This window comes from Littorina saxatilis, linkage group LG6, assembly GCF_037325665.1.
Source record: "Littorina saxatilis isolate snail1 linkage group LG6, US_GU_Lsax_2.0, whole genome shotgun sequence".
NCBI classification, from domain to species: domain Eukaryota; kingdom Metazoa; phylum Mollusca; class Gastropoda; order Littorinimorpha; family Littorinidae; genus Littorina; species Littorina saxatilis.
Genome location: NC_090250.1, coordinates 51,285,012 through 51,308,567, shown reverse-complemented (window position 1 = coordinate 51,308,567; position 23,556 = coordinate 51,285,012). Strand labels below are relative to the sequence as shown.

At 41.1% G+C, this 23,556-nt stretch overlaps 2 protein-coding genes across 4 annotated transcripts in view; one reads left to right on the top strand and one right to left on the bottom strand.

Annotated features, from left to right (window-relative positions):
- LOC138969492 (uncharacterized) overlaps positions 1-10,280 on the bottom strand; it is a 15,634-nt gene extending 5,354 nt beyond the window's left edge. The window contains exons 1-4 of the mRNA XM_070342295.1: positions 9,717-10,280; positions 3,370-3,449; positions 2,727-2,833; positions 1,592-1,664 (exon numbers count right to left, since the gene is read on the bottom strand). Coding sequence (XP_070198396.1) covers positions 1,592-1,664; positions 2,727-2,833; positions 3,370-3,449; positions 9,717-10,006 — 550 coding nt within the window. The 5' untranslated portion in view covers positions 10,007-10,280. The remainder of the gene's footprint in view (positions 1-1,591; positions 1,665-2,726; positions 2,834-3,369; positions 3,450-9,716) is intronic.
- A 51-nt stretch (positions 10,281-10,331) lies between these two features.
- Positions 10,332-23,556, top strand: part of LOC138969494 (exocyst complex component 1-like) — a 44,077-nt gene continuing 30,852 nt past the window's right edge. For 2 of the 3 annotated variants that reach the window (XM_070342299.1, XM_070342297.1), the window contains exons 1-12: positions 10,332-10,455; positions 11,063-11,195; positions 11,518-11,651; positions 13,450-13,545; positions 14,423-14,486; positions 15,620-15,816; positions 16,718-16,843; positions 17,350-17,451; positions 18,387-18,519; positions 19,049-19,158; positions 22,164-22,419; positions 23,263-23,420. In XM_070342299.1, the coding sequence (XP_070198400.1) occupies positions 11,069-11,195; positions 11,518-11,651; positions 13,450-13,545; positions 14,423-14,486; positions 15,620-15,816; positions 16,718-16,843; positions 17,350-17,451; positions 18,387-18,519; positions 19,049-19,158; positions 22,164-22,419; positions 23,263-23,420 (1,503 nt within the window). In that variant the 5' untranslated portion in view covers positions 10,332-10,455; positions 11,063-11,068. The remainder of the gene's footprint in view (positions 10,456-11,062; positions 11,196-11,517; positions 11,652-13,449; positions 13,546-14,422; positions 14,487-15,619; positions 15,817-16,717; positions 16,844-17,349; positions 17,452-18,386; positions 18,520-19,048; positions 19,159-22,163; positions 22,420-23,262; positions 23,421-23,556) is intronic. The other variant, XM_070342298.1, reaches the window with a different exon arrangement.

Below are 23,556 nucleotides of genomic sequence, written 5' to 3'. Positions count from 1 at the left end.
TCTTGGCATCTCTCTCTACCTTCCGTTCTATCTGTCTTGGCATCTCTCTCTACCTTCCGTTCTATCTGTCTTAGCATCTCTCTCTACCTTCCGTTCTATCTGTCTTATCATCTCTCTCTACCTTCCGTTCTATCTGTCTTAGCATCTCTCTCTACCTTCCGTTCTATCTGTCTTATCATCTCTCTCTACCTTCCGTTCTATCTGTCTTGGCATCTCTCTCTACCTTCCGTTCTATCTGTCTTATCATCTCTCTCTACCTTCCGTTCTATCTGTCTTATCATCTTTCTCTACCTTCCGTTCTATCTGTCTTATCATCTCTCTCTACCTTCCGTTCTATCTGTCTTAGCATCTCTCTCTACCTTCCGTTCTATCTGTCTTGGCATCTTTCTCTACCTTCCGTTCTATCTGTCTTATCATCTTTCTCTACCTTCCGTTCTATCTGTCTTATCATCTCTCTCTACCTTCCGTTCTATCTGTCTTGGCATCTTTCTCTACCTTCCGTTCTATCTGTCTTATCATCTCTCTCTACCTTCCGTTCTATCTGTCTTATCATCTTTCTCTACCTTCCGTTCTATCTGTCTTGGCATCTCTCTCTACCTTCCGTTCTATCTGTCTTAGCATCTTTCTCTACCTTCCGTTCTATCTGTCTTGGCATCTTTCTCTACCTTCCGTTCTATCTGTCTTGGCATCTTTCTCTACCTTCCGTTCTATCTGTCTTATCATCTTTCTCTACCTTCCGTTCTATCTGTCTTGGCATCTCTCTCTACCTTCCGTTCTATCTGTCTTATCATCTTTCTCTACCTTCCGTTCTATCTGTCTTGGCATCTCTCTCTACCTTCCGTTCTATCTGTCTTATCATCTCTCTCTACCTTCCGTTCTATCTGTCTTAGCATCTCTCTCTACCTTCCGTTCTATCTGTCTTAGCATCTCTCTCTACCTTCCGTTCTATCTGTCTTATCATCTTTCTCTACCTTCCGTTCTATCTGTCTTGGCATCTCTCTCGACCTTCCGTTCTATTTGTCTTGGCATCTCTCTCTACCTTCCGTTCTATCTGTCTTAGCATCTTTCTCTACCTTCCGTTCTATCTGTCTTAGCATCTCTCTCTACCTTCCGTTCTATCTGTCTTAGCATCTTTCTCTACCTTCCGTTCTATCTGTCTTGGCATCTCTCTCTACCTTCCGTTCTATCTGTCTTATCATCTTTCTCTACCTTCCGTTCTATCTGTCTTGGCATCTCTCTCTACCTTCCGTTCTATCTGTCTTGGCATCTCTCTCTACCTTCCGTTCTATCTGTCTTAGCATCTTTCTCTACCTTCCGTTCTATCTGTCTTAGCATCTCTCTCTACCTTCCGTTCTATCTGTCTTAGCATCTCTCTCTACCTTCCGTTCTATCTGTCTTGGCATCTCTCTCTACCTTCCGTTCTATCTGTCTTGGCATCTTTCTCTACCTTCCGTTCTATCTGTCTTATCATCTCTCTCTACCTTCCGTTCAATTTGTCTTAGCATCTTTCTGTAATTTAACATTTTTTTCTGTTTGTAGAAATTAAAACATAAAAGTCCGTAGTTCATGCATGTAATCTGGGCTTAGTTACCTTCATCGTCAGCAAGTTTGAGCCAAGCCTCAGCGGCCTGAGCTGACCGACCATCCAGCTGTTGCTTCAGACCCTGCACATTTGGCCAAACCCAGAGAATTGTTACCCAACCGACGAAAAAGCCATGAGAGAGAGATAAAAAGAGAGAGAGAGAGAGAGAGAGAGAGAGAGAGAGAGAGAATGACAAGAGAGAGAGAGAGAGAGAGATAGAGAGTGAGAGAGCGAGAAAGACAGGGGGAGAAAGAGAAATAGAGAGAGAAAGAGAATGACGAGAGAGACGTGACTCTCAATATTCTGATTCTTTTACACTGTTCTACTTCCTATTGGCTAGAGAGAGAGAGAGAGAGAGAGAGAGAGAGAGAGAGAGAGAGAGAGAGAGAGAGAGAGAGAGAGAGAGAGAGAGAGAGAGAGAGAGAAGAGGAAGAGCATGATCATAAATACTGGATATCCGAGAAATGTGTTTTGCAAGTAAGTTCTACTCCGCACAGGAGACATAAAGCAGCAAGGCTGTTGATTTTTCATCTGTGTCCAGATTGAAAGATAGGCTATTCTTATCCCATTTAGAGTCTGGGCAGACCTCCGGTGGCGTGACACGGTAAGGGAGATAACTTTGATTGGGGACACCAAATTAGATTCTTTTTTAGGGCTACATTTCAAGGGGGAGGTTGGCCTTGGGTTCCGGACCCCTCCCGGACCCCCCCCCCCCCTCCAACTCCCGACCCTCTCCCGTCATGCTTTTCCACACCAACTCCACCTGCCTCACTTTGGAAGCCCCTCCCTCTCATACACTATAGAGAAATGCAAGTGTTACGCTTTCGCGGCGAAGCCATTTAGGGGCATGTTCCCGGGTTTTTCCCCGGCTTTCAAATGAGATACACAAGTGTATGCGTACCTAGGTGGTATCAACCAGCTGCACTTACGTGCCACTGTGGTGACACGGGGGTGGAACATGGATACCTTCTCTAGGTCTGCACATAAGGTAGACTCGTGTCCGTTCCGGCCCGGATTCGAACCCGCGACCCTTGGATGAAAAGTCCAGGTCTCTACCACCTGAGCGAGCTATACGGCCCCCCCCCCCCCCCCTTCAAACCTCAAATAGTAGGTCCCACCCTGCTTTTTATTCCAGAGAACTCACGAAGGGATCTTTGTAGGGGCTGACGGAGGACTCATCAACGCGACCGATGTACTTGTTGCGTACAGACAGCCGGTGACTCCTCTGTTCTTGGGGAAGGCTGGCGTCCACTGCACAGCATGGTTACACTAGAGTTATTTTAGCCTACTAGCGGGCAACAACGAATTGCAGAACACAACAGACATTATGACTTGAGACGGAGAAGGAAAGCAAACCTCTGTCCATCCCAACTCTCGTCCAGCAAAATCAATCAATCAATGAATCCATAAAAACAAATTAACAAAATAATACTCGCGCGTGCGCGCACACACACACACACACACACACACACACACACACACACACACACACACACACACATGCACACGCACACGCACGCGCGCACACACACACATACACGCACGCACGCACGCGCACGCACACACACACACTCGCGCACACACACACACACACACACGCACACACACACATACACACGCGAACGACGTGAGCCTTCATTCTACAGGGATAGACCCAAACGTAATTACATAGTTTCAAACACAGAGGCTGCCGTGTGAACAGAGTAACGAAACAAACTTTCATCGGTCCTACATAGCCATATCAGTAAAAGGGACGTGAAAGAAACAAAATCCAACAACCAACCAACCTCTGTATGCCTCTCTCTTGATTGATGTGTCAGCGTTGTGGTAGCCAGGAACATAGTGAAGACGGTTGGTCAGGAAAACACTGTCACACAAAGATATTCATCAGTACCATCACTTTCACATCACAGCCGAACCGCCCCTGTAAGACAATCTGTACGATTAGTTTAGCTTCACATCGGGACCGGGACACCGGAACTGCCCTTAAAAACCCTTAAACAATCTTGGGGGGGGGGGGGGGGCTAAATCAGGTCTTAGAACGGAGGGAGTCTTAAAATTGGGTTGAAATTACAGACATTACATATGAACAAAAAATCTGAAAACATAAGGCAAAAAAAAAAAATAGTCTGTTTACGGTAACCCGACCGACCCTATTTTTTTCGCGCGACCCTAGAGTTTTTTTGGGCATTTGGAAAAACAAAAACAAAACAAAACAAAAAAATAATGTAAAAATATGGTTTTTTGGAGAAAAAAAAATTAAAATAAAAACCCGACCTACCGACCCTATTTTTTTGGCCTATGTTACCGTAAACAGACCTTTTTTTTTTGGCCTAAGGTATCGAAAGGGGGGCTGTCATAAAACGAGGTTTCTTAAAAGGGGAGTTGCAGCTAAACAAAACAAAACAAAAACCAAACACCAAATACATAAGTCATTGATCAACACGATTTCTAAAGAGAAAACTGTTGTGTGCTCATGTTTTAGGTATTTAAAAAAAATAAATTAAAAAAAAAATAATATGATGAGAACTGCATAAAATGCATGTGTGCGAGCGTGTGTCCATTCAAACTGCATTGGAGGAGACGTTATATGAAAAGTCTAAAATCGACTGCAATGCTTTTGATAAACAGTGGAACCCCCTCACAAGTTAATCAGGTCTTATAAGCGGAGGCAGTCTGCATGCAAATAGAAATAAATGTACGGATTTTATGAACAGAAAATATGAACAGAAAATATGAATGAACAGAAAATATGAATGAACAGAAAATATGAACAGAAAATATGAACGGACAATATGAACAAGAAAGGTCTGAAAAGGAACGGCGGGGGGGGGGGGGGGGGGGGGGGGGGGCTGAAATATAGAGGCCTTACAGGAGGGATTCCGTTGTATCGTTCAACTCGTCTGACCCCAACGACGTACTTCCTTGCTATTCACGACGGTTCTGCTGGGAACACTCAATATACCACAGTAGAACCCTCGTTTCAAGACTTTGAAGAATCTTCGAAAATGAGGTCTTAAAAAGGAGGGAGTCTTGAAAAAAAGGTACATGTACAGAGATTATGCACAGAACATCTGGAATGCAAGGCCTTAGAAGGGAGGAATTCTTAAATGGGTTGGTTTTAAAAGGGAGGATCCACTGTATAGCTAGGTCATCCATTAACTGCAGGCAGGACGGCTATTGTGAGCTCGATCACCACATTTCTGTGGTCTGGCCACGGGGTAAGAAGATTAATTGAGGTCTTGGTGGCATGCGCTAGCCCTATCGAACGTCTGTAGTGTGATAGATTAGACGGGCTGTGATGGCGAAAAGAAGAAGAATAAACAAGTCGCGTAAGGCGAAAATACAATATTTAGTCAAGTAGCTGTCGAACTCACAGAATGGGGCGGGGATATAGCTCAGTTGGTAGCGCGCTGGATTTGTATTCAGTTGGCCGCTGTCAGCGTGAGTTCGATCCCAGGTTCGGCGGAAATTTATTTCACAGAGTCAACTTTGTGTGCAGACTCTCTTCGGTGTCCGAACCTCCCCCCGTGTACACTACATTGGGTGTGCACGTTAAAGATCCCACGATTGACAAAAGGGTCTTTCCTGGCAAAATTGCTTAGGCACAGTTAATAATTGTCTACCCATACCCGTGTCACTTGGAATAATAGGCCGTGAAAGGTAAATATGCGCCGAAATGGCTGCAATCTACTGGCCGTATAAAATTTCATCTCACACGGCATCACTGCAGAGCGCCTAGAACTGTACCCACGGAATATGCGCGATATAAGACTCATTGATTGAATGAAACTGAACGCAATGCCATTTTACTCGTAGCATCGTCAGGCCACCGCTCATGGCAAAGGCAGTGAAATTGACAAGAAGAGCGGGGTAGTAGTTGCGCTAAGAAGGATAGCACGCTTTTCTGCACCTCTCTTTGTTTTAACTTTCTGAGCGTGTTTTTAATCCAAACATATCATATCTATATGTTTTTGGAATCAGGAACCGACAAGGAATAAGATGAACGTGTTTTTAAATTGATTTGGACAATTTAATTTTGATAATAATTTTTATATATTTAATTTTCAGAGCTTGTTTTTAATCCGAATATAACATATTTATATGTTTTTGGAATCAGCAAATGATGGAGAATAACATAAACGTAAATTTGGATAGTTTTATAAATTTTTATTTTTTTTACAATTTTCCGATTTTTAATGACCAAAGTCATTAATTAATTTTTAAGCCACCAAGCTGAAATGCAATACCGAACCCCGGGCTTCGTCGAAGATTACTTGACCAAAATTTGAACCAATTTGGTTGAAAAATGAGGGCGTGACAGTGCCGCCTCAACTTTCACGAAAAGCCGGATATGACGTCATCAAAGACATTTATCAAAAAAATGAAACAAACGTTCGGGGATTTCATACCCAGGAACTCTCATGTCAAATTTCATAAAGATCGGTCCGGTAGTTTAGTCTGAATCACTCTACACACACACACACACACACACACACACACACGCACGCACACACGCACGCACATACACCACGACCCTCGTTTCGATTCCCCCTCGATGTTAAAATATTTAGTCAAAACTTGACTAAATATAAAAAGTAAATTCCTCTTAATTCTGTCGAAATTTAGCATTTGAAATCCTCTTGATCGCTCCTTGATGAAAAAATACATTTGCCTGGTTAAGGATAGGGGTTTCCCAAATCCAGACACCCCCCTCCCCACATAAACAGTGGTACCTGAGATGAAAGGACACCCTTGAGACCAGCCAAAAGCACCCCTGTGAACATCGCACGTGGCCTTTCATGACAGGTATTTTTTTGGTCAAGAGAAAAGACTTAGGCAGTAACTTAGGGCTAAAAGAAAGTGTTCTTTTCTTTATTGGGAGGTGTCCTCTCCTCAAAGGGTCTCAGATCACAGGTTCCACTGTACTACAAACAGTACTAAGCCCTATATATGTGTGTAGCTAGCTGGAAGAGATGAACAAGTTCAGTATTTTACTTGTCAGACAAGAAAAAGCCCCCCACCCGCCCCTCTTCCCTCTCTACCCTAGCTCCCCCTTATTGCTGACCTCTGAAAAGCATATGGTTGAACACCCCTTTTATGACCTTTTTTTTCTTCTAATTTTGTTGCAGTCACTGCATGACAATTGTAACTACTAATTGTTATTCAATACACGTTTTGTATTTCTAAAGCCAATTAGTGATGCTATTAAAATATACAATATGATTTCTTTGTGTTACTTTTGCCTCTTTTCTTGAATTTTCACTTTTCAATAGAAATGACTCAACTGCAGTTTCATGCATGTCTTTATAAGACAAGCTTGAAAGACAGAGTTTACTTAAACATTCCACACACAAAAAAACATTACTGTAGTGTCAGTATCTACATACTAAATGTATACAATCTTTTTCTACATGTATGTGGTTGTGGGGTCTGAACAGCCAGGCACGGTTCGTTAGAGGATTAGTGTAATTGCATTTAGTGCGGAGCCCAGGGGAAATGCTGCAGGTATAAAAGCGTTGAGCCAACAATCACAGACCGAGTTAATCTGGCCGTGTCAAAACTTGCCAGTGTATGATGTGTGACATATGGTCACAAGAATACAGACAGAGTGTTATGCGTTTAACCAGTCTTTCTGCTTATCCCCAAACCATTCTGGACATCAAAGAAAGCATGTGTGCAGAAGACTTAGTGAATGTTGGATTCAAGCACTGTTAAGTTTTGTCGCTCAATGACCCAGTTTGACAGGAAAACAGTTATGTTTCAAGTTGAAAGAAAAATGTTTTTGCTTGTCGATTTTTTCTCCTTCGTTTTCCCTTCTACAGTTCCCCGTATCGTCCGCAAAACCAAATATCATATTGCTTTTAAGAGCACGTTTATAAATAAGCTTTGCTTGTTGTGCTCCATTTATTAATTGATTGTATGCGGCTCTGTTGTATGTAATTTTGCTGAATAAAATTGTTTAAACCAAAGAAAAATGTTGAGAAGGGAAGGCTAAATGAAACACTACTTATACTGCATAGTTTGTGTGACTAGTTTATGTGACTAGTTTGTGTGACTAGTTTATGTGACTAGTTTGTGTGACTAGTTTGTGCGACTAGTTTATGTGACTAGTTTGTGTGACTAGTTTATGTGACTAGTTTATGTGACTAGTTTGTGTGACTAGTTTATGTGACTAGTTTGTGTGACTAGTTTATGTGACTAGTTTGTGTGACTAGTTTATGTGACTAGTTTGTGTGACTAGTTTATGTGACTAGTTTATGTGACTAGTTTATGTGACTAGTTTGTGACTAGTTCATGTGACTAGTTTGTGTGACTAGTTTATGAATGATCACAAATCCAAAACCGATAGACTGGTGATGTCTTTCTTTCTTTCTTTTTTAATTTATTTTTTATTCTTTCTTTCTGCATCGTTTTTTCTCTCCTCATTTTGCTTCCTGCCAAATAGAACTGGTCTCATCTGCCAGATGTATGCATCTTTGATAGCACTGGAAAACAGAATGATGAGAAATGAGGGCTGAGGTGATTGTTACTATGTTAACTCCATCATGACACCGCCACAAACAACACCTAAGTCAACCCAAACACAGACATATGTAAGACAATAACCAACATTAAAGATGCAAGATTTTGTCCATTGTAGAAAACCACATACAATTGATAAATTTATAAAACGCCAATGAAGAAGGACGCTCAGCTGTAGAGAGAAAGAAAGAAAGAAGAGAAAAGGAAGAAAAAAAAATTAGGGTTTCATTCTTTTCATTTATTTTTCAGCTTGAAGCGGACTGCATGCAACTGAGGCAAAAAAAAAAAAAAAAAAAAAAAAAAAGGGTTGAGGTGCACAAATCAAAAGTGGGTGCCACCCAAATAGGAGAGAACAAACCGCGGGCTCTGATTCGTTGAATTCACAACACATCTCAATTTTAACCAATCCAAACACCGCGGCTGGTTTCCAACCCGGTTGGTAACTTTCTTGTGCATCTCGGCCCAGGTCTCTGGCGCCGGAGAGTCAAGCCAGTTTCGCTATTCGCATTTTTGTAATTATTCATTGCAGTTCGATTGATTGATTGATTGATTGGTTGATTGATTGATTAATTGATTGATTTTACAGACACACAGTCAAGCTTGTAATTTCTCTTTTAGAGATGAATAAAGATTATTGTATTGTTATGGAATGTTTTCTAGAAAATCATTCAGGGCTCCTCTTCAGTGTGGCGTGTCCCTGTGTCTTATTCAAACTAGAAGCCGAAAAAAACTACTTGCATCGTAACAGGGGTCCCACAACGCACTAAACCTCAACAAAGTTGGTTCCAGGATGAACTAAATCTGCGTTATACTACGTACTGTTGTACTCATTTTTATAGTTTCCGCAGGTGTGTCTCATTTTACTGTTGAGCAAACGTCCCTTAGATTTCTTGATGTCAAATTCACCAGAAGGTGTTTCCGGGATGAAGTAATTTGCATTATCCTACGTGCTGTTGTACTAATTTTTATAGTTTCCGCAGGTGTGTCTCATTTGACTGTTCAGCAAACGTCCCTTAGATTATTTTCTTGATGTCAAATTCACCAGAAAGTGTTTGCTGAAGGATGGCAGTGGCTCTACAAACTTTTAACAATTCTCGACACCCCTTTAAATAATTGTGCCATGCACTCTTGTACAGTAATTAAAAGCTGACCACAGAGAGAGTGATCAATTGATATTATAATTAGTTATTACAGATGCTCAAGAGTTACACGTACACACAATGACACACTGACATATATATATGATGTCTTTGTTTGAAACACATACACACTGAGGGAAACATACAGGTTAAAACCTTCTTTTTTTTTACATAAAAGCAAAGCAAAAATCGACTTTAAAAAAAGCATACCAAAATAAATAAGCAAATAAATAAATACATGTAATAAGTAGACTACAAACTTCCAAAGTAAACACACACACACACACACACACACACACACACACACACACACACACACACACACACACACACACACACACACACACACACACACACACACACACACACACACACATAAAGATGTAATTATTATTTATTTAATTTCTTTAAAGATAAGAAGACCCCCCTCAGAAGACAAATAAAAATAAAAACAAATAGTATACACTCACGGTGTCGGGTGGGGTCTGTTCCTCCTGGTCTGTTCTGTGGGCCGAAGTCCGATCATCTCGTCTGCCGGCCTCTCAGAATAGAAACGATCGTAGGTGGTCTGGTGGCCCTGGGGGTATTGCCACAGTCGACGAGCGTTTGTTCGGATATTCTCCAACTCCTCGCGGTGAAGCCTCGTCTTCTGGGCGATCTCCAGCAAAGTGTTCTTGTCCAGTGGGTACCCGGCTGATTGGACCCGCCGCAGCTGAGAAATCGGGTCGCCAAACCCGGGCAGAACGTGTCCCGTGGCCATGGTCCGGAGGCAAAAATGTTTTCAACTTTCGGTGAACCGTGAAACAGTTAACAGTTCGGCAGGTGCTTGTTTTGTCTCCTCTGGGGGAAATCTGGCTGCGCCAAGCGCACAGTTACACTACTGTTAGCTAGAGAGAAGCATGCATGCCTGCTTCGCTATGTCTTGCGCCACTTTCATGAATCAGCTGACACAGTACTTTGCGAATCAGTTTGGTAGAACTGTGACGGGATGCTTCCCCCTTTTGTTTACCTGCGCCAGGCAACCGGCCAGACCGGAAAATGATTGCCCGGAAATGTAGATTTGCGCATGCGCTAGAGGAGGTGCACCCCGGAAATGAGATTTCTAGCAGACAGCTACTGCAGAGATAGCCTACATGTTATCGGATAGTTTGTTTACTGTAAACGTAAGCGTCAATTATGACTGCTACGCCTTGAAGTGAACGAAATAATGTAAGTTTGATGTAGGGGAGATCAATTTATGGTGCAAAGAAGCCTAAGTTGATGCTTCTTAGTTTTGATTTGGATGACGTCTCTCTCTCTCTCTCTCTCTCTCTCTCTCTCTCTCTCTCTCTCTCCTTCTTGCTGTGGTGGCGCTGGCTTGAGGACTTGTTGTACAGTATACATATATGGAACCAGTTACGAAATGTTGGGATGCCAGTATTTTTCCTCATAATATTTTCCTGTCCTGCCCTTTTTTAATGGAGAAATAATTACGGTGATGCTGTTATTGTTAATGATGATGATGCTTTTGATGATGATGATGATGATGATGATGATAATGATCAGGGCTGAAAGTGGCGAGTATTTTACTCGCCATGTAGAATTATGTTAATGCTGAATAGAAATATTAATCTTCTTGCCAAATGCGAGTAAAGTGGCTGAAACAAATGGTTGGTTTGCATAGTAAAAATACTAAAATTTGCTCTCTGGCTAGCAAATTATGAGAAGTACTAGTCAAAGGCCAGTGCCCCATTTTGTGGAGTTTCAACGCTGATGATGATGATGATAATGATGCTGATGGTGATGATGATGATGATGATAACTTCTTGATTTTCAGACAAAGATGATGGCTAATGTGAAGCACCAGTTGCAGCAGGAGCTGTTCCTTCCGAGCGATGAGCGACTGATCGCGATGGTGCAGGTCTTCAAGGTCCCTCGCAAGCGCAAACACAGCTACCTCTGTGCTGTTTGTAAGTACATCTAGCGTACATCTGGGTTGAGCTAGGCTGAAATTAATACAATAATCCTGTGACAAGGCTAAAACCCATACCACTTTTACCCGACTTATAGCTCTACCAAAGAGAAGGCAGTAAAACACACATGCACACACACATTGCCACAATCATGCAGTTTTGGATGCCATCATGTTTCACATTATTAATTTCATTTATCTATCTTAAAATTAAATCTATGTCTTTCTTTATCTATTTATCGGTTTATATAAATATTATGTATTGATTTCTGTATGCATCATTTGTTTATTTAAAAAAAATCTATTTGTTATTGTTGCAGTGAACACATCAGAGACTCCTGTAACGGCACACCTGTACCAGGTGAAAAAGGGGGACAGGGGCGATGTGCACAAAAAGAAACTGTCATGGCTACTTAGAGACCTCAGGTGTGTCGACGGAAAATCTGCTGAAAAGGTACGAGCAAAAGGGAAATGTTGAGAAATGTTGAGGATTTTCAAGCAGTGGGGTAGAGTGTCCCTGAAGTTTGGCAAGCCAGTCAAAGCAACGCAATTTAAGTGACAACACGCTGCCGACTGGCTTTAGAACCATCACCTTATTATTGCTTGCCACACCTGAGGACCGGCACGGTTGGCCTAGTGGTAAGGCGTCCGCCCCGTGATCGGGAGGTCGTGGGTTCGAACCCCGGCCGGGTCATACCTAAGACTTTAAAATTGGCAATCTAGTGGCTGCTCCGCCTGGCGTCTGGCATTATGGGGTTAGTGCTAGGACTGGTTGGTCCGGTGTCAGAATAATGTGACTGGGTGAGACATGAAGCCTGTGCTGCGACTTCTGTCTTGTGTGTGGCGCATGTCAAAGCAGCACTACCCTGATATGGCCCTTCGTGGTCGGCTGGGCGTTAAGCAAACAAACAAACAAACAAACACACCCGAGGGTGCTTTTTTGTGTATGTGTGTGTAACTTTTATTGGACCTTACAAAGGGTTATCTTGTGAAGTCAGGCAAAAACTGGTCATTCTTATTTCCCTGCATCTATGCAAACATGTTGCCTAAATGAGAAAACTCTTCTGGCCACATAAAATTCAACAACAAAAAGGGGGAGCTGGGAATAAGGATTATACATCATTATAGTCCTGTGATGTTAGCCTCGTGGACAGTTGAGCTGCAATCCCAATGGGGAAAGTGATCCACCATATACAGCACTGCGCTACCCGTGCAATTTTTTTATTTTTTTTCAAGCATGTAGTCATGTTTCCAAGCCCTGAGACTTTCGCTGTAAACTTGGGATCTAAATCATGCGCATGCACATGGGGGTGTTAGCAACCGAGGAGAGTGCACAAAGTTGACTCTGGGATATAAATCCCTCGCTGAATGTGAGCATCGATTAACCGGCACACTGATAAACTGGTTTTAAGCTGTGCCGCTAAAAGCTGACTGAGCTTATCTCCCCACCCCCCAGAAGCTGAAAACAAGTGTATTTGAAAAGAAAATACACTTTGGCAAACTGCCTTATCATGTTAAGAATACAAATGTGCTTATCACTATCAGTAAAGATAAATCTTGTAACATTTGTATGATACAAAGTAACATGCAAGAAATATGTCATGCGTTGTTTGTATTCTTTTGTTGTAGGCAGACAAACTGTTATAAACATTTGGTGATATTGTGCATTTCACATAGTAGACTAATAGAACATGTCAGTGAATATTAAGGATAGAGTCAGGTTTGTATGTATGTAGTACATTAATGAAAGGATTATAATAATAATGATAATAATAATAAGGTGTATTCATATTGCGCCTATCCCTTACAAAAGACAAAAATATTTGGCTCCAAGCGCATTACAACATGTGTAGGGACTTGGTACAATCAAGTCTGACAAATACAATAACACAATATACAGTCGGTATCTTAGGTAAAACTGGGAAAAGCAGCTTCGACATTTAAACACTGCTACTAAAAGATCCTCTATCAATGCATACTGCATTACAATATGCATTTATGTATAAATATAGTTACAGAACATCGAGTTAATAGGAATTAGAAAAGGTTCTTATAATAAAACTATCTGGCGAACGACGAAGAAGAAGAAGAATAAAACTATCAATGTCAATGTATAACAAGTCATTTTTTTTATGAATGGATGAAATTCTGTTCATACATGAAGATCAATCCGGAAGAATTTCTGCTAATGAATACATGTATGAATATTGATCTGTCATGTATGATGATGATTCCCACACTTGTTGTTACAGGAAACAACCGAGTTTGACCTTCATTTCGAGAAAGCCTACAAATGGACTGCTATGAAAGTTGAAGAAAAAGAAAACTTCATAGCCAATCTCTGGAGGGTAATTTTGTGATTGTTTTACTTCAGAAAAGAAAACTTCTTTTAAATGTTGTTCAGTTTATTTTTGATTATGTTTTTTAGAATCTTAAACTAATGAGGCAGAGAACACTATTTAAAGGGAAGTAAGCGCTCTAAATGCATAACTCTTGCTAGCTCTACTGCACATGTATGCATTTTGAGCGCTTACTTCCCTTTGTTTATCAGATCATATGTGACCCTCCACCACGAAATGAGTCGCATGTCACCTCGCGCAGTTCTGCGCTAGGCTTAATATAAGTCCATGGAGTGTCTGGTAACAGTGGGAGGGTCACCTTAGTCACAGGCTTATAACTCAAACAGTGTTCGCTCGTTTCACCACTGGACAGAGCATAAAAAACTCTTTAGGAAAATGTAAAAATATGAAAATCATGCAAAGGTGACATGCGACTCATTCCGTGGTGGAGGGTCACAAATGATTCTTCAATGAAATTTGCAATTACGAAGATTCTTTTTTTTTAAAAGATTGTATATGCAGTTGATTATATCGATAACTCTGTCAGCCAGAAAAAATTGTTAATTTTGTATTCAGGAGGTGCTGCTTGCAGCGGGTACACATGGACATCATGTGCAGTTTATGTTCTTTTAGCTCTGCCAAACTTGTTATTGTTGTTGTTAAAACCATACACTGCTTCTGTTCAAGGTAAGGGATTATTTGCTGAAGTTTTTTTGTTCCTACAGAAATCTTTTTTGTGGGAGTTTGTGTGTGTGTTGTCCTAATGCTTGTGTTAATGTGCATGTGTGTGCATTTGTTTGTTTGACTTTGAGTATACATGTAGTGCATAATTATATAGTATGTTAATTCCTATTCTCGCTTCAATTTGATTTCTTTTTCTTTTCAGTTGAGTCAAAGATTTCTCATCCAAAAACCGGACTTTGTGAATGTCCCAGACAAACTGCTTGAGGGTAAGTTACATCACTAGAGAATATTACTGTGTGTTGGCTTTGCTAATTCATGTGCTGGAAGACATTTTGACAGAAATGTAATACAGTTTAACACTTTCTACCCCACCTATGTTGACCAAGTTTTTTTTAGCCGAGACAAGCTGTGCTGCAGCAGGTCACTCAGAATTGTAGTAACTGTGTAGTAACAGTGTATCAACACGCTGGAATGCAGACGTTAGATGGACGTTACAGGAAGCGACTGAAGCTAACAGTCTGAACGGATATATCCGTACCTGGTCAGTTAGAGCCATATGAGTGGGTACGGATATATCCGTACCTGGGAGACAATGAGTTAAAGACTCATCATCCACTTGTCCATGAATGATTAAATGAGCCATTTTGGAGAAGTTTTCTGAAGAATCTGACCTTATAAGAGTTCAAGGGACATTAATTTGCTGTGCTGTAATTTAGATACATCTGCAATGATTTGCTCAAAAATGCTTTATAACTATGTAAATTAATTACATGAATTTGATTCGGTGAACTGTTATACGGCCTGGCATTTCTTCTTTGTCAGATTTTGATTCTGTTCATCTTTATCGTTTACAGTGTTGGTTATCGTTTACAGTGTTGGTGCATGGCACACATTCGATTTAGGAAGACAAAGACTATTGAATTCATACAGGAATTCAAAACTGTAATCTAGGTTTTGCTTGCTTTAAAGACGAATTACGGAAAAACCCTTTGCTGCGGAAAAAAAGAGGGCAAACCAACCCGCGTGACAAAATAGCGTTGACTTACATGTGCTCGCGACAACGTGTAGCAACACGGCGCTCGCTAGTGATTGGCCTATTTTGTCACACGGGTTTGCTTGCCCTCTTTTATTCCGCAGCAAAAGTTGTTTACGAACATTGTCTATTATCCTGGCATGCAGTACATGATGGGCTAAAACACATTACTCAGCGTAAAAAAACCGCTGCATGCCCATTGAAGAAAAAACACTGTCTGGAAAGAATATACAACACAGCATTTTAGATTTAAATAAGTTAAAACATTCAAAGACTAATCCTATTCTTAGGCATTCGTGGCATGTGGTGTCAACCCCTGCATCCCTGGTTAAAATAAAATATGAAAAATGTGATGTATTTATGCAGATGTGACAGACCCAAAAGCACTGAACCAAAAGTCACAGTCAGTGGATGACCTGTCGATAGCGGGTGAGGATTACCAGGCCCTGTCCGCAAAAGAAGAGTCTGACCTTGAACTCCTGATGTCGGAGTGTCACGTTGCCATGAGCAACGCTGAGCTCTTTGCTGAGCAGCTGTCCAAACAGCTGTCTGTTCTGGATGGGGTGAGGTTTCCTTTGTTTTTGTTTAAACTACTCATAGTTAGTGTGGTACTGTGGGATTTGATTTCTGTGTTAATTCTTGCTTGAATTTCTTCTCTGTCATGGCATGCACATGCCTTTTACAAGCTACTAGTGTTCCAATCCAATGTTAAGCTTGATTTTATTCTTTGGAAAGATAATATATGCTTGTTATGGCTTTTTGTGAATTTCTCTCAAAATGAATCATTCAAATGTAGCAAACAAAGATAAAATTCATGTCCAGTTTATTTGAAATAACTATATATTCAGGTTCATCTGGCTGAAAGAATCAGGCTTGAATACGGTAATGGTGGTGAAAATGAGGATGAGGAGGAGGACGAGTTTGAGGAGGAGGAGGATGGTGATGATGATGATGCTGATAATGAGGATGATGCTGATAATGATGATGATGATGATTATATTATATGAAGTTTTATATCGCGCGCGTATCTCCAGACTCGGACTCAAGGCGCAGGGATCTATTTATGCCGTGTGAGATGGAATTTTGTACACATTACATCACGCATTCACATCGACCAGCAGATCGCAGCCATTTCGGCGCATATCCTACTTTTCACGGCCTATTATTCCAAGTCACACGGGTATTTTGGTGGACATTTTTTATCTATGCCTATACAATTTTGCCAGGAAAGACCCTTTTGTCAATCGTGGGATCTTTAACGTGCACACCCCAATGTAGTGTACACGAAGGGACCTCGGTTTTTCGTCTCATCCGAAAGACTAGCACTTGAACCCACCACCTAGGTTAGGAAAGGGGGGAGAAAATTGCTAACGCCCTGACCCAGGGTCAAACTCGCAACCTCTCGCTTCCGAGCGCAAGTGCGTTACCACTCGGCCACCCAGTCCTGCATGATGATGATTGCAGGCCAACATCCACAGCATCATGGGGTCAGAGGACCAGGTGCTGAACTTGATGCGACTGCTGGATGAGGGGATACAGGAGGCCGAGAACATTGAGGACAAACTCAACTCCTACGATCATATTTTAGCTGTAAGTAAAATGCCGCTACTCACTTTTCTTCAGCATTCATTTGAAGTGTGGGATTTCTGCTAAATCTTACATGTGTAAAGTAGAGGAGCTGAGGGTTTTGGTTGTAGCTATACTGTTTTGGAATGAGTTGCATCGTTACATGCAGTCACAGACTTACTTTGAGAAATCCATTTTAACTTTAGTTTTGGTCATCTCTCGAAAGAATAAAAAAATTAAGCATGATTCAGGATTGGAATATTGCGGTTTATTCACATTTACACTCTTGTCATTCATGTGTGTTCATTGTGTTGACTCACCTGAGTAATCAGTGCCATATTTCTATGGAGCTAGAGCAGCAGTGACATTATATTTTTCTGATTCATATTACTTTGGGTGAAGGTGAGTCGTATAGCATTTCCTTTATGATTTTACTTTTCTTTTTCTTCTTCTTCTTTTGTCTTCTTTTTTTGTGGTGTGCATTCAGATTGTATCAGAATTTGATTTGTATTGTGTATTTTTGCTGACAGAATGTGAAGGAACAGATGGAAGTGATGCGAGACAAGGACACTGTGGTCACTCAACGAAACAACAACCACCAAAAACTGCTAGAAGATATGGAGCGTGTTGTGGTAACCTCCCCTTGCTTATTGACATTGGTGGTAGAGACGGTGGTCATGATGGGTGTGGTTATAGTTTGGGCAGGGAGTTGTATACGTAAGGTGACGGGCGCAGTGGCGAGGTGGTAAGACATCGGCCTCCTAATCGGGAGGTCGTGAGTTCGAATCCCGGTCGCTGCCGCCTGGTGGGTTAAGAGTGGAGATTTTTCCGATCTCCCAGGTCAACTTATGTGCAGACCTGCTAGTGACTTAACCCCCTTTGTGTGTACACGCAAGCACAAGACCAAGTGCGCACGGAAAAGATCCTGTAATCCATGTCAGAGTTCGGTGGGTTATACAAACACGAAAATACCCAGCATGCCTCCCCCGAAATCGGCGTATGCTGCCTGAATGGCGGGGTAAAAACGGTCATACACGTAAAAATCCACTCGTGCTAAAAACATGAGTGAACGTGGGAGTCTAAGCCCATGAACGAAGAAGAAGAAGAAGTATACGGTAGGGATGTTTGGTGTGTGTGTGAGTGATTTAATTTCCCCCTTTAAAGCCCACCAATCCCTCCCTCTCCCGCTTTAAAGATTGTTTCACATTTTCTGTGTGTGTATGATTTAATTTGTTCCTTTTAAGGCACACCCTCCGTCTCCCGCTTTTAAGATTATTGTCATATTTTCTGTTCATAAATAAACTCTATGAAGATTACCTCCATTTTAAAACATCAATTTTAAGACCATTTTTTGTTTTTTAGGTCTTAAACGGGGGGGAGGGGGGGGCTGCATGCTGGGAGGGGGGGAGGGTGTGGCGTAACGTACTGTCCCTTCAGTTCAAAAGTGAGAGACACACCAGGAAGAGGGGGAGGGGGGGGGGGATGGGGGTGGCGCAACGTACTGTCCCTTCAGTTCAAAAGTGAGAGACACACCAGTGTATGAATTAAGGGTCGCTTCCCTTTGCAGAGCCGGTTGGACCTAGATCTGAAGCACATGCAGGCGCTAATGGACGGAGATCTCACGACGCCCAACGGGATTTTTGAGTGTACTGCTGCCGCGCAGGCCCTCCACGGGTGTATGAATGCTGACATCCATCCTTGTGAGTCGTTCTTGTTCATTTGGAATGGGGTGGGTTGTGTTGTAAGGTTGTTTTGAGTTATGTGTGTGTCAGTGTGTGTGTGTGTGTCAGTGTGTGTGTGTGTGTGTGTGTGTGTGTCAGTGTGTGTGTGTGTCAGTGTGTGTGTGTGTAAGTGTGTGTGTGTGTCAGTGTGTGTGTCAGTGAGCTTTTTATACATACACTGTCTTGTTTGAGTGTGCATTTTTTTCTAAATTTGTTTTGGCATGTATGTAACTTGTGTGTTGGCTCACGTATATATAGCTGTCTTGTGGATCTTCGAACGATTTGGAAGGGGGTTGGGATTTGGGGGAAGGAGGTGGGAGGGGGTTGAGGGGGGGGGGTGCTGCATGCTGGGTAAAGTTCCATGTGAGTCACTCTATATTCAAATCTATTACAGTAGATTGAAAATTTTAAAAAAATAGGATTATAATTATGTTGGTTTTCAGAGAAGCTAGTCTAAGCAGTAAATGTCTTTGCTGCATCTGATGTGTTAATCTTGATGCCCCTACAGCCATGCTCAAGATGCGTGCGGTGGAGGACCAACAGAAACGATTCAAGAAACTTTCCACAAATTTCTCTAAGCGCTTGGCTCATCACCTCAACAACCTCTTCATTCATCAGGTATTATCATAAGTGTGTCTCCCTCTACGTGACAGATGCATGAAGAGTACAGGCATTTATAGCCAGCTTATTCATCAGATATACTCTCAAGTATTTCGGTTTCAACGAGTACAAATCTCAAGATGATCGCTGGCCATTTCACTGCATTTCTAATGTTTGTGGTAGATTAGCCTGCAGTGTGCTTAAAATATATATCCATGAATGCTTTCATTAAGCTTCTCTCTGAAATTCAAATGAAAGCTGCTGCTTGTTTAAATTAATATGTATCGATTGGACATTGGATTTCCCTTCTTTGAGTCATGTGACGTCAGAGGCCGACAAAACTTTATAATTTGGCTTTTCAGGTTGACCGAAACTTCAAAGGAACTCAAAAAAAAAAACGTCATGTGTTTGATTGCATGTGTGTGTGCTGTTCAATGTCAAAACAACAACAAAGTGAGTACATGACGTGTGTTTTGTAGTTCCTTTGAAGTTTCGGTCAACCTGAAACGCCCAAATATGAAGCTTATGTGTTTGATTGCATATATGTGGATTGCATGCATGTGTGTGTGTGCTCGTTCAATCGTCAAAACAACAACAAAGTCAAAAGTACCTGAAAGGAATTCGATCGATACATAAATGTTATTTGCGTGTTTGACCAAAATATGACATTTTACACAGATCGAGACAGTCATTGTTCACCTCGACCGCGCTAAATAACGTATAATATGTCAAAGATGTATTGCACATAATCTTTACTTGCTTAGGATTCATGAATACCACAGAAACACAATCTGTTGTTGTTGTTGTTTTTCTTCAGATCCTGTTTACATTTTTTCCCTGTTAATGGCACTATTGTCTTTATGATAAAAGGAGAAATAAGGATGATCAACATCGCTCGTTCATTTCAATGCGTGGAAATTCAATGCTAGGAGATCATGTTCTGCATAACTCGATCTCATTAACTTACTCTTGTTTTACATGCTATAGAGCGCTAGCTTACATCTCTTTTAATTTCTTAGATCTTAATTCCTGATAAATTATAGTCACACCAGAAAAGAATGCATTGTTTGTTTTCTGGTTTGATCTGAATGAAGACATGTGCGGGAGTGTAGGTAGTTACATAAATGTTGCAGTAGAATTCTACAGTGATACTGTGTGACAGGGGAGGCTACCGCTCCTTTCACAGCAGACTCTGCACCCGAGTTGTTGGCCTTTAAAGTCAACACCTGTGGTTTGTAGAGTTCTGTTTGTGATGGGGTCTGGTGGTTTCCGATTGTCTGTATGTTCATGGAAACCTAACATTTTCAATCCTGTTTGATTGCACTTCGCTTCCCGAGGTGATCGTAGTGTTTCGGCACACGGTAAACATCTGGCGCTTGCGAGCAGGGATGGGACTCGGCATGATATGTTCAGGTATTGGCATAATATGACCACTGAACATTTTCGTGCTGTTCCCATTCTGCGAACTTGGGATGGACAGTGGTCTCCCGGTTTGGAACTTCGGGACGAAGTTCATTTCAAACGGGGGCGATTGTGACAGGGGAGGCTACCGCTCCTTTCACAGCAGACTCTGCACCCGAGTTGTTGGCCTTTAAAGTCAACACCTGTGGTTTGTAGAGTTCTGTTTGTGATGGGGTCTGGTGGTTTCCGATTGTCTGTATGTTCATGGAAACCTTCGGGTTTGCATAACAGTTTTTATAGGGCTAAGAAATTAGCCCTAATATTTTCAAACCTGTTTGATTGCACTTCGCTTCCCGAGGTGATCGTAGTGTTTCGGCACACGGTTACACTGTAATATAGTAAGTTAACGTAAATAATAAATAATATCTGTCATTCTGTGCCTGTATTTGTTCTCCTACAGTACATGGGTATTTTGGGAAGCCAGACAAGTCACGTTAAAAGTTTAAAGGTCAAAATGTTTCAGAGGATGGGTTTTCATCCGGTTAGTTGCATCCTTTGATGAATTTGAAATTGCTTTTATTTCACAAATTACTTGTGTTCGGATGAGACTGATTTTGTTGGTATTTAGAAGTTTACCAATGACTTTTTTGGTTTGTTCTGTTGTTGGTTCAAAGTTGAACTGTTTTACTAACAGAAGAAAATTAAGCATAAACAAAGAAGCATGAAGAACAAATGAAGAAGAAGAAACAGCATTTATTGTTTTACTTTTACAAGCTTATACTCATACTTTTTTTTTATTTGTCAAACTGATATCAATTTAATATTTGTAATTTATTTTATTCTTTAAGGTATATTTATTTGAAGGTTACAAACTTGACAAAATTGAAAGAAAATACACCATTTATTAGTTCATACTTTCACAGTAAAATGCATCCTAGCAGTTTGGTAAATTATAATGTTATGTCCCATGGAACTTTGATGCATGATAAAAGTAATGAGGGTTAATTTTCAGTAGAATGAAGACCATAATGCTTTAATTGTTCTCCCAAAATGATGTAAATGATATATATATTATATCAATAAATACAAATTTAATTGTTGAACTTTGTATAAAACTGATTGCATCACTAAAGTGTGATGAACTGCTACTGCTGAGCCCTTGTAATTGTTGAGCATTTTTTCATTGTTTCAGGCCAGTGACATATTTTGCTTTATATGGGGCAATGCGATTGCATGCTTTAGTCTGGCATAATTATTGTATCATTTCCACCAGGGAGATGAAACTGTATGCCTTAGTTTATTTCTTAGCATCATACCATGTGGTCAAGTTTTTACCACCTGGCAATAAAATTGCATGTCTTGTTCTAGAATCATATTCTTTTCAAAAACATGTACAAAGGCAGTGACATTTTCTGCTTATATTGAACAATGAAATGACACCCACTTTAGTCTTGTTCTAGCATCTCATTGTGGTCATTCATTTTAAACAGGGCAATGAAATGACACCCACTTTAGTCTTGTTCTAGCATCTCATTGTGGTCATTCATTTTAAACAGGGCAATGAAATGACACCCACTTTAGTCTTGTTCTAGCATCTCATTGTGGTCATTCATTTTAAACAGGGCAATGAAATTGGAGAGACCCTCGGCCGCATTGCGGGAGATCTGCGAATGCCTCAGCACGGCTCGGCTCACAAGGAGCTAGTCATCTACGCTGACCTGATGCTGTGGCTGAAGAGTACGGACGCCATGGTCTTCCACGGTCTGTCCACCGTGTACACCGACAGTCTCAGTCGCCTGTACGTGCGGGAGGTCCAGGACTTCTTGGAGTCGGCCAAACAACGTTTGATGAGCAAGGAAACTAAAGGGAAACATGGCAGTGAGTATGAATTATATCCTCCTGCAATGATTTGGAGAGTAAATGTAGGCAAGTTTCATACTAGCTTAATTGAGCAGTAACAGTCGTTGTACTGCACATGTTTGATACCTTCTAGACAAAAGTTGGTACGATTTTATGCTTCCTCACCAAATTGTTATATTGCCATTTTTTTTGACATACGTGCTGCCGCTTTTACTTCAGATGTCAAACACTTTGATAGAAAGATTGTAGACTCGGCCATTGCGTGTATTGCGAACAATTCAGTAATAATTTCTCCCTGCACCCAATATTTTTATTCTTTTAGGACAGAAGATAACTTGTCTTAACCAAAGGTGTAAAATGCAGGTGTGTTTAAGCATCGCATTGTCGTTTGTAAGGACCATAATTGTACATACTGTGCTGCTTTGCTGTTATTTTTTTCCATTACAAAAACATAATGTTAACTTGTTCGCAATTGTGTTTTAGTTTTATTTGTGTGTGGTTGTGTTATAACTTTGTTTTGAATGCTTGTGTGCCTTACATATTCTCATTTTTGTGTGTACTTGCATTATTATTTGGAATGCTTGTCGTAACCTTAGCTTATTCTAATTTTGTGTGTACAGTTGTGTTATGTTTACTTTGGGTACTTATGACAGTTGTTGTTTCTTGGGGGGGGGGGGGGGGGGGGGGGGGGTTGGTTGGTTGTGTGTGTGGGGATACTGATTTATTTCAAAGCTTGAAGGGTCTTTTTTATTTATAAATATTGAAGCTTACAGTAATGCATGCTGCAGACAGCTTGATTTCCTTCAGTGTTGCACATAATCTTGTAAGCTTGCAAATTTTAATTGCATGAGATGATTAAAGTGTTGGCTCCAGATACGCTGAAGCTGTCCGGGTCATCGACCAGCCTGAGCAAGATGGTGGAATCTCGCGGTCGGTCGTCTTCCATGCAGAGTGTGGATTCTGCCCACCACACGTATGGCTCAGAGTCTGACCTTGCAGCAAGGAGCGTCTTTGACCAGGTATCATTTTGTGGATATATTGCCTTCTCATCAAACAAACCGGCAGTATCAAGATTTATAAGTCCCTTGTCAACTTAATTCATTGTCACATTGAATAAATCACAGAATGTTCACTCTTTAATGTAACGTCTCTTCC